Raw genomic sequence first — 10396 nt, 5'->3', positions numbered from 1 at the left:
CAGGAGGTCCAGAATTGATCCAAAATTGGTCCAGGAGGTCCAGAATTGGTTCAGGAGGTCCAGAATTGGTCCAAAATTGATCCAGGAGGTCCAGAATTGATCCAAAATTGATCCTGGAGACCCAAAATCATCCTGGAGACACAGAATTGGTCCAGAATTGATCCTGGAGGTCCAGAATTGATCCAGAATTGATCCTGGAGACCTGAAATCGATCCTGGAGACACTGAATTGGTTCAGGAGGTCCAGAATTGATCCAGAATTGATCCTGGAGACATAGAATTGGTCCAGGAGACCCAAAATTAATCCAGAATCGATCCAGGAGATACAGAATCAATCCTGGAGACCCAGAATTGGTCCAGGAGACCCAAAATTGATCCAAAATTGATCCTGGAGGCCCAGAATTGATGCAGGAGTCCAGAATCGATCCAGAACTGCTCAGAGGACCCTTCTGGAGTAATTCCAACCCCTCCAGAACCATCCAGAACCATCCTTGATTTCTCCAGAACCTCTCCAGACCCTTCAAAACCACTCCAAGGACCCCACTGGATCCATTCCAAGGCTTCCAGAACCTTCAGAACTCCTTCAGGACCATCCAGAACCTCCAGAATTTATCCAGAACCTCCAGAGCTGCTCCGAGGACCCTTCTGGAGTAATTCCAACCCCTGCAGAACCATCCAGAACATCCAGAACTGCTCCAAGGACCCCTCTGGATCCATTTCAAGGCTCCCAGAACTTTCAGAACTCCTCCAGAACCTCCAGAGCTTCTCCAGAACCTCTGGAACTGCTCCAAGGACACTTCTGGAGTAATTCCAACCCCTCCAGAACCATCCAGAACCTTCTGAACCTCTCCAGAACCTCCAGAACTGCTCCCAGGACTCTTCTGGATCCATTCCAACTCCTCCAGAACCTCCAGAACCATCCATATCTCCTCCAGAACTTCTCCAGAACCCCTGGAATCGCTCCAAGGACCCTTCTGGATCAATTCCAACCCCTCCAGAACCTTCAGGACATCTCCAGAACCTCCAGAACTCCTCCAGGACTCCTCAAGAACCTCCAGAACTCCTCCAGGACCTCCAGAACTCCTGTAGGACCTCCGTAACTGTTCCATGGGCACCTCTGGATCCATTCCAACCCCTCCAGGACCTCCAGAACTCCTCCAGAACCTCCAGAACTCCTCCAGGACTCCTCCAGAACCTCCAGAACTCCTCCAGGACCTCCAGAACTCCTCCAGAACTTCTCCAGAACGTCTCCAGGACCTCCAGAACATCTCCAGAACATCTCCAGAACTCCTCCAGAACCCCCAGAACTTCTCCAGAACCTCCAGAACGTCTCCAGGACCTCCTGAACTCCTCCAGGACCTCCAGGACTGCTCCAGAACCTCCAGAACTCCTCCAGGACCTCCAGAACTCCTCCAGAACTCCTCCAGGACCTCCAGAACCCCCAGAACTCCTCCAGGACCTCCAGAACATCTCCAGAACTCCTCCAGAACATCTCCAGGACTCCTCCAGAACCCCCAGAACTTCTCCAGAACCTCCAGGACTCCTCCAGGACTCCAGAACGTCTCCAGAACCTCCAGGACTCCTCCAGGACTCCAGAACATCTCCAGAACCTCCAGAACGTCTCCAGGACCTCCAGAACGTCTCCAGGACCTGCCAGGCCCCTCTGGATCCCCGCGAGGCTTCCAGAACCTTCCCGCAGCTCCAGCAGCGCTCCAGGGACTCCCCCGGGGCTCTCCGGGGGCATTTTAAGCTCCACTCGCGTCTATTTTTAAGCTCAGATGGTTTCAAAGATATTTTTTTAAAGATCCTTGTCCACGGACGCCCTCGGGGAATTTCCTTTGGGAATTTCGGATCCCCCCGAGCCTGCGAATCCCAAAGGGGATTTTATTTTCATTTATTTTATTTTAATTTAATTTAATTTAATTTAATTTAATTTAATATTATTTTATTTTATTTTATTTCAATCTTATTTCATTAATTTTTATTTTATTTTATTTTATTTTATTTCATTAATTTTTATTTTATTTTATTTTATTTTATTTCTTTAATTTTTATTTTATTTTATCTTTATTTTTATTTTATTTTTCTTTACTTTATTTTTTTTAATTTTTATTTTTATTTTTGTTTTATTTTTCTTTATTTCATTTTATTTCATTTTAATTTACTTTATTTTATTTACTTTATCTGATTTTATTTTATTTTTTATTTATTTTCCTTTATTTTATCTTATTTTATTTCATTTTTATTTATTTTATTTTATTTTACATTTTATTTTATTTTTATTTTTTTTTTTTATTTTACTTTGATTTCTATTTTTATTTTATTTTATTTTTATTTTATTTTTATTTCATTTTAATCTTATTATATTTATATTTTTATTTCTAGTTTATTTTATTTTAATTGTTTTAATTTAATTTAATGTTAAAATAATTTTTTAAATTTTTGGTTTTATATTTTTTATTTTCATTTTATTTTTATTATTATTTTCTTTTAACTTTATTTTTACTGCTTTAATTTAATTTAATTATTTTTCTGACTTTTTGGAGGACTTTCCAGGATATTTTTTAATTTTTTTTTTAAATTTTAAATATTTATTTATGTATTTATTTATTTATGTATTTGTTTATTTATTTATTTATTGGGATTTTTTGGGGGCAATTTTTTGGGAGATTTTTTTGTGGGGGGGATGTAAAAAAAATTTTTTTTGGGGGGAATTACATTTTTTTTTATTATTATTTTGAATTTTGGGGAGATTTTTCAAGGTTTTTGGTTTTTATTTTTTGTTTTCTTTTTCCCGGCGTTGGATCCGAGACTTTTTTTGGTAAAAAAAAAAGAAAAAAAGACAAAATAACGACAAAAAAAATGGAAAAAAAGAAGAAAATCCTGGGATTTTTTTGTTTCTGAATCCAGCTGGGAATTCTCTCAGGATCCTGGGATTCCCTAAAAAACCAAAAAAAAAAGCTGGAATTCTTCATCACTCCGAGGATTTGTTATAAAAATTCTTAATTTCGCAATTCCGAGTGGGTTTTTTGGGGGAATTTGGGGGTTTGGGGAGGGGGGGATTCCAAGAGATCCTTAAAAAAAAAAAGGGAATGGGGAAAAGTGGGGAAAAGTGGGAAAAAATGAGGAATAAATGGGAAAAAAATGGGGGAAAATTGGGAAAAAATGGGGAATAAATGGGGGAAAATTGGGAAAAAAGGAGGAGAAAATGGGGGAAAATTGGGGAAATTGGGGGGACACCCAGGGTGGCACTGGGGACCCCAAAAGTGGCACTGGGCACACCCAGGGTGGCACTGGGACCCCAAAAGTGGCACAGGGACCCCAAAAGTGGCACAGGGACCCCAAGGGTGGCACTGGGCACACCCAGGGTGGCACTGGGACCCCAAAGATGACAGAGGCACCCCAAAGGTGGCACAGGGACCCCAGGGATGGCACAGGGACCCCAAAAGTGGCACTGGGGACCTCAAAGGTAACACTGGGACCCCAAAGGTGGCACTGGGCACACCCAGGGTGGCACTGGGGACATCCAGGGTGGCACCAGGCATCCCAAAAGTGACACTGGGACCCCAAGGGTGGCACTGGGGACCCCAAAAGTGGCACAGGGAGCCCAAAGGTGGCACAGGGCACACCCAGGGTGACACTGGGACCCCAAAGGTGGCACAGGGCACACCCAGGGTGACACTGGGACCCCAAAGGTGGCACTGGGCACACCCAGGGTGGCACTGGGACCCCAAAGGTGGCACTGGGGACACCCAGGGTGGCACTGGGACCCCAGGGATGGCACAGGGACCCCAAAAGTGGCACTGGGGACCTCAAAGGTGGCACTGGGGACACCCAGGTTGGCACTGGGGACCCCAAAGGTGACAGAGGGACCCCAGGGGTGGCACTGGGGACACCCAGAGTGGCAGAGGGACCCCAGGGGTGGCACTGGGACCCCAAAGGTGGCGCTGGGGACAATCAGAGATGTCACCATGAGGTTTTATTGCCCACGTCCTGTGCCAACCTCCTGACCTCGGGGTTGGGGTACTCGGGGGGCTCTGGGGACCCTCAGAGGGACCCCAGGGGTGGCACTGGGACCCCAAGGGTGGCACACAGAGTGGCACACAGAGTGGCACACGGAGTGACACGAGCGTCACCGCGAGGTTTTATTGCCCACGTCCCGTGCCAGCCTCCTGATCCTGGGCTTGGGGCACTCGATGGCCCTGGGGGTGGCACAGGGACCCCAAAGGTGGCACAGGGACCCCAGGGGTGGCACGGGGATCCCAGGGGTGGCACAAGGACCCCAGGGGTGGCACGGGGACCCCAGGGGTGGCACTGGGGACAATCAGAGATGTCACCGCGAGGTTTTATTGCCCACGTCCTGTGCCAGCCTCCTGATCCTGGGCTTGGGGCACTCTGGGGGCTCTCGATGGCCCCAGGGGTGGCACAAGGACCCCAGGGGTGGCACAGGGACCCCAGGGGTGGCACACAGAGTGACACGAGCGTCACCGCGAGGTTTTATTGCCCACGTCCTGTGCCAGCCTCCTGATCCTGGGCTTGGGGCACTCGATGGCCCTGGGGGTGGCACAGGGACCCCAAAAGTGGCACTGGGGACAATCAGAGATGTCACCGCGAGGTTTTATTGCCCACGTCCTGTGCCAACCTCCTGACCTCGGGGTTGGGGTACTCGGGGCTCTCGATGGCGCCGGGGGTGGCACAGGGACCCCAGGGGTGGCACAGGGACCCCAAGGGTGGCACTGGGACCCCAGGGGTGGCACACAGAGTGGCACACGGAGTGACACGAGCGTCACCGCGAGGTTTTATTGCCCACGTCCTGTGCCAGCCTCCTGACCTCGGGGTTGGGGTACTCGGGGCTCTCGATGGCACCGGGCCCGAATTTGAGCTCCAGGAAGCCGCGGGGGTCGTTGGGGGCTTTGGCCAGCACGCCGGCGAAGGGCACCGTGCCCAGGGGCACCAGGAAGCGCTCGGGGAACTCCACGTCCTGCCGGTGGCCCAGCCACGTGTCCTTGGTCATCACGGCGGCGCCGGGGCGGACGTAGAACGGCCACAGGTCCACGTGCAGCCGGTTGGTGCGGCTGAAGTGGACGCGGAAGAATTCCCCCTCGGCCGCTTTCTCCCAAAGAAATCCCTGCGGGTCCTCCACGGGCCGGCCGGTGGCCGCCACGGCCGCCAGCCAGCGGCACTTGGGGACGTCGTCGCGGTAGAGCCCCACGTCCACGTCGTAGTCCCAGGGGATGATGTCGCCGAGGCGGACGGCGCCCAGGAGGGAGCCCCCCTCCAGCCAGTGCCGCACGCCGGCCGCCTCCAGCTGGGCCAGCACGTGGCGCGCGGTGGCTCGCAGCGCCCGCAGGCAGCAGGGCGGCGTCCAGCGCCCGGCCAGCAGGTACTCGGGGCTCTGCGCCCGCACGGTGCCGAAGCAGCGCGCCGTGTCCTTGTCGCAGCCGTGCCAGCGCCGGGCGCCGTCCGCCAGCACCTCCAGCTTGACGCCGAACTGCTCCAGCAGCGCCCGGCGCCGCGCCTCGTCCGCGCCGCGGGCTCGCCGCTGCGCGTGCGGCGACGGGGGCGGCCGCGGGGCCAGCGGGAAAGCGGCCGGCAGCAGGAGCAGCCGCCAGCCCCGCGCGGCCGCCTGCAGGGACAGCGAGGTGGCCACCGGGCGGCTCAGAGGGAAGGGCAGCGAGAAGAGGTCGCGCGTGCGGAGGAGCAGCACGGCCGGGGCTCCGTCCAGCGCCCCGCAGAGGTCGCCGTGCCGGTCACTCTGCTGGTCACCGTGCCGGTCACTCTGCCGGTCACCCTGCCGGTCACCCTGCTGGTCACTCTGCTGGTCACTCTGCCGGTCACCGTGCCGGTCACTCTGCCGGTCAGCGTAGCTGTACCGCACCGTCCACGCCTTGATGTCCACCTCCACCGCCAAACACCGCGGGCGCCGCTGCCCCACGGCCGCCGCCACCACCTTGGTGCCGGCGTCCGCGGAAGCTTCCAGAACGTCCCTCATGCGCCGCAGCAGGCCGGGCGCGGCGCGGGCGCCGTCCGGCACCAAGGCCACGTGGCGCGTCCTCACGGCCAGCTCCGGCCGCGGCGGCGGCCGGTGAGGCTCCGGCCGCAGGGACAGCAGGGCCGCGCCGGCGGGCAGCGGCACGGGCGGGTACGGGGACACCTCGGCCGCCACCAGGACGGGGACGCCGGGCAGGGCGGCGAAGGAGCGGGCGGTGGCGGCCACGTCGTGCTCGGGGCCGTCGAAGTCGCGGAGGATGACGGTGACGCCGGGGACGCCCTCGGGGACGCGCCGGGGCCGGCGGCACGGAGGGGACGCGCCGGGGATCAGGCGCGACAGGAGCAGCAGGAGGAGGTTGAGGGCGATGGCGGCGGCCAGGGCGGCCTGGCAGGGGGTGATCCTCATGGCGCCGGTTAATTAATTCATTAATTAGCTCACCGGTTGGTTAATTGGGGGGGGGGGGGTGATTAGTTAATGTGGAGGTGGCGCCGCCGTCGGTTCGGTGGTGGTGGGGGTGGCGATGCCAGCGGTGGCCACGCGGTGGCGCTGTGGAGGCGGGAATGTTAATGAGGGGTTGTTAATGAGGCGTTAATTAATTCCCGATAATTAAACCCCGCCCCCAACCTCCCCCCCACCAAAAAAATCCCCTCTAATCTTCCAAACACACCCCGAAAAAATCCTGAAAACCCTCCAAAATCCCCTCCAAGCCACCAAAAAAATTTAAAACCCCCAAAATTCTCTATAAACCCCCAACGACCACCCCTAAAAAATCTCCTAAACGGCCCAAAATCTCCTCTAACCTTACAAAGACCCCCAAAACCCCACTAAAACCCCCCAAAATTCCCTATAAATCCCCAAAATCCCGCGGAACCCCTAAAACTCCCCTCTAACATTCCAAAGACCCCCCAAAACCCAACCCCCCGAAAAATCCCCTCCAATCCCCCAAAAATTCCCTATCAGCCCCCAAAAATCTCCTATAAACCCCCAAAGACCCCCGGAAAAGCCCTAAAACCCCCCCAAAACCCCCAAAAGTCCCCTCTAACGGCCCGAAAAATCCTAAACCCCCCCCCAAAAAAAATCTCCCACAACCCCCAAAGAACCCCCCCAAAAAAATCGTGAAATCCCCCCAAAATTCCCCCCACAGCCCCCCCCCGTTGCCGCGGCAACAGCGCCTCCCGTGGCCCCGCCCTTTTTCCCGTGACCCCGCCCCTTCCCCTGGCGGCCCCGCCTCCTTTCCGGCTCCCTTTGTGGCAGGAAGGCGCTGCCGGCCGTGGCTCCCTTTGTGGCAGCCGCCATGGCGGCCGAGCGGGCTCCGCCGGCCCGGGCCCAACCTCCGCCCCCCGGCCCCGCTCCCGGCCCCGCTCCGGGCCCCGCTCCGGGCCCCGAGCCCGCGGCACGAACCGGCCTCAGCCTGCCGGGCATCCTGCACTTCATCCAGCACGAGTGGGCGCGGTTCGAGGCGGAGAAAGGGCGCTGGGAAGCGGAGAGGGCCGAGCTGCAGGTAATGGCGGCGGCGCTGCCCTCATGAGGGGAGGGACGGTGAGGGGACACCGGGGGGACACCGGGGGGACAGCGGGGGTCACCGGGGCGGGGTGGCCGCGGCTGCCGCCATCTTGGGAGGAAATGGCGGCCGGGGCGGCGGAGAGGGGGTGGGGACACCGGGAGGGGGCGGGGGAGGGCACCGGGACACGGCGGGAGCGCCGCGCTGGGGATACTGGGGATACTGGGATGGGCACTGGGATGGATACTGGGGATACTGGGATGGGAACTGGGGATACTGGGGATACTGGGAGCACTGGGGATACTGGGATGGGCACTGGGGATACTGGGATGGGCACTGGGGACACCGGGAGGGGGCGGGGGAGGGCACCGGGACACGGCGGGAGCGCGGCACTGGGGATACTGGGAATACTGGGAACACTGGGAACACTGGGGATACTGGGGATACTGGGAACACTGGGGATACTGGGGACACTGGGGATACTGGGATGGGCACTGGGGATACTGGGGACACTGGGGATACTGGGAACACTGGGAACACTGGGGATACTGGGAATACTGGGAACACTGGGAACACTGGGGATACTGGGGATACTGGGAACACTGGGGATACTGGGGACACTGGGGATACTGGGATGGGCACTGGGGATACTGGGGACACTGGGGATACTGGGATGGGCACTGGGATGGGCACTGGGGATACTGGGGACACTGGGGACACTGGGGATACTGGGATGGGCACTGGGGATACTGGGGACACTGGGGATACTGGGATGGGCACTGGGATGGGCACTGGGGATACTGGGATGGACACTGGGGATACTGGGGATACTGGGATGGGCACTGGGGGTACTGGGGATACTGGGGATACTGGGGATACTGGGATGGGCACTGGGGGTACTGGGGATACTGGGGATACTGGGGATACTGGGATGGGCACTGGGGGTACTGGGATGGGGTGTGGGGACATTGTCACACCCTGGTGTCCCCAATGTCCCTGATGTCCCCAATGTCCCCCTGATGTCCCCAATGTCCCTGATGTCCCCAAGTGTCCCCAATGTCCCCGGTGTCCCCAAGGACCCTGAGTGTCCCAATGTCCCCAATGTCCCTGAGTATCCCCAGTGTCCCCAATGTCCCCAATATCCCCAGTGTCCCCAATGTCCCCAATGTCCCCAAGTGTCCCCAATGTCCCCAATGTCCTTAATGTCCCCAGTGTCCCCAATGTCCCCAGTGTCCCCAAGGACCCTGAGTGTCCCCAATGTCCCCAATGTCCCTTTGGTGTCCCCAATGTCCCTTTGGTGTCCCCCAGGCGCAGGTGGCGTTCCTGCAGGGCAAGCGCCAGGGCCAGGAGAGCCTCAAGGGTCATGAGTGTCCCCAATGTCCCCCTGATGTCCCCAATGTCCCCAATGTCCCCCTGATGTCCCCAATGTCCCCCTGATGTCCCTGATGTCCCCAATGTCCCCGAGGCACAGTGATGTTCCTGCAGGGCGAGTGCCAGGGCCAGGAGAGCCTCAAGGGTCATGAGTGTCCCCAATGTCCCTTTGGTGTCCCCAATGTCCCCGATGTCCCCAATGTCCTTAATGTCCCCAATGTCCCCCTGATGTCCCCAATGTCCCTAAGGCACAGTGACGTTCCTGCAGGGCGAGCGCCAGGGCCAGGAGAGCCTCAAGGGTCATGAGTGTCCCCAATGTCCCTTTGGTGTCCCCAATGTCCCCGATGTCCCCAAGGACCCTGAGTGTCCCCAATGTCCCCAGTGTCCCCAGTGTCCCCAAGGACCCTGAGTGTCCCCAATGTCCCCAGTGTCCCCGATGTCCCCAAGGACCCTGAGTGTCCCCAGTGTCCCCCAGTGTCCCCAGTGTCCCCAATGTCCCCTGATGTCCCCAATGTCCCCCTGATGTCCCTGATGTCCCCAATGTCCCCGAGGCACAGTGATGTTCCTGCAGGGCGAGCGCCAGGGCCAGGAGAGCCTCAAGGGTCATGAGTGTCCCCAATGTCCCTTTGGTGTCCCCAATGTCCCTGATGTCCCCAAGGACCCTGAGTGTCCCCAATGTCCCCAGTGTCCCCGATGTCCCCAAGGACCCTGAGTGTCCCCAGTGTCCCCAGTGTCCCCAGTGTCCCCAAGGACCCTGAGTGTCCCCAATGTCCCCAGTGTCCCCGATGTCCCTTTGGTGTCCCCCAGGCGCAGGTGGCGTTCCTGCAGGGCGAGCGCCAGGGCCAGGAGAACCTCGGGGACCCTGAGTGTCCCAATGTCCCCAATGTCCCCAATGTCCCCGGTGTCCCTTCGGTGTCCCCAATGTCCCTGATGTCCCCCTGATGTCCCCAATGTCCCCCAGGCGCAGGTGGCGTTCCTGCAGGGCGAGCGCCAGGGCCAGGAGAGCCTCAAGCTGGACCTGGTGCGGCGGATCCGGATGCTGGAGTTCGCCCTCAAGCAGGAGAGGTGAGGGAGAAACCCTAAAAACCACCCAGAAACCCTAAAAAATACCATAAAAACCATAAAAATGTACAAAAGCACCACAGGACTGTAAAAATACCCCGAAAAATCTGAGAAAAATCCCGAAAAATGGTTAAAAAAACCCTAAAAACCACCCAGAAACCCTAAAAAATATCATAAAAACCATAAAAATGTACAAAAGCACCACAGGACTGTAAAAATACCCTGAAAAATCTGAGAAAAATCCCGAAAAATGGTTAAAAAATCCTAAAAACCACCCAGAAACCCTAAAAAATACCATAAAAACCATAAAAATGTACAAAAGCACCACAGGACTGTAAAAATACCCCGAAAAATCTGAGAAAAATCCCGAAAAATGGTTAAAAAAACCCTAAAAACCACCCAGAAACCCTAAAAAATGTCCTGAACACCCCAAAAATTTGCAAAAGCAACACAGAACTGTAAAAATATCCC

The 10396-nt window shown here is 56.2% G+C and overlaps 3 protein-coding genes across 3 annotated transcripts in view; 1 reads left to right on the top strand and 2 right to left on the bottom strand.

Annotated features, from left to right (window-relative positions):
- Positions 1-431: 431 nt before the first annotated feature.
- On the bottom strand, positions 432-1687 carry LOC128782677 (uncharacterized). The gene is made up of 2 exons (XM_053933132.1): positions 1195-1687; positions 432-1151 (listed from the first exon to the last, which is right to left on the bottom strand). Exons 1-2 carry the CDS (start codon positions 1467-1469, stop codon positions 572-574), a joined length of 855 nt encoding a protein of 284 aa, XP_053789107.1. The 5' UTR covers positions 1470-1687; the 3' UTR covers positions 432-571.
- A 2641-nt stretch (positions 1688-4328) lies between these two features.
- FKRP (fukutin related protein) lies at positions 4329-7484 on the bottom strand. The gene is made up of 2 exons (XM_053933127.1): positions 7393-7484; positions 4329-6537 (listed from the first exon to the last, which is right to left on the bottom strand). Exon 2 carries the CDS (start codon positions 6394-6396, stop codon positions 4786-4788), a length of 1611 nt encoding a protein of 536 aa, XP_053789102.1. The 5' UTR covers positions 6397-6537; positions 7393-7484; the 3' UTR covers positions 4329-4785.
- The window catches only part of LOC128782664 (striatin-4-like), a 15701-nt gene continuing 12569 nt past the window's right edge, over positions 7265-10396 (top strand). The window contains exons 1-3 of the mRNA XM_053933120.1: positions 7265-7492; positions 9825-9928; positions 10162-10178. Coding sequence (XP_053789095.1) covers positions 7286-7492; positions 9825-9928; positions 10162-10178 — 328 coding nt within the window. The 5' untranslated portion in view covers positions 7265-7285. The remainder of the gene's footprint in view (positions 7493-9824; positions 9929-10161; positions 10179-10396) is intronic.

Source organism: Vidua chalybeata, assembly GCF_026979565.1.
Source record: "Vidua chalybeata isolate OUT-0048 chromosome 35 unlocalized genomic scaffold, bVidCha1 merged haplotype SUPER_35_unloc_1, whole genome shotgun sequence".
Classification (NCBI taxonomy): Eukaryota; Metazoa; Chordata; class Aves; order Passeriformes; family Viduidae; genus Vidua; species Vidua chalybeata.
This window is presented reverse-complemented; position numbering and strand designations above follow the sequence as displayed.

Excerpts from the sequence above, each read along its gene's own strand:
- LOC128782677 (XM_053933132.1), bottom strand. The coding sequence starts at position 1,469 with ATGTTCTGGAGGTCCTGGAGGAGTTCTGGGGGTTCTGGAGGTCCTGGA. Across the intron at positions 1,152-1,194 it reads GTCCTGGAGGAGTTCTGGAG|TTCTGGAGGTCCTGGAGGGG; the intron begins GTTCTGGAGGAG and ends GTTCTGGAGGAG.
- FKRP (XM_053933127.1), bottom strand. The coding sequence starts at position 6,396 with ATGAGGATCACCCCCTGCCAGGCCGCCCTGGCCGCCGCCATCGCCCTC.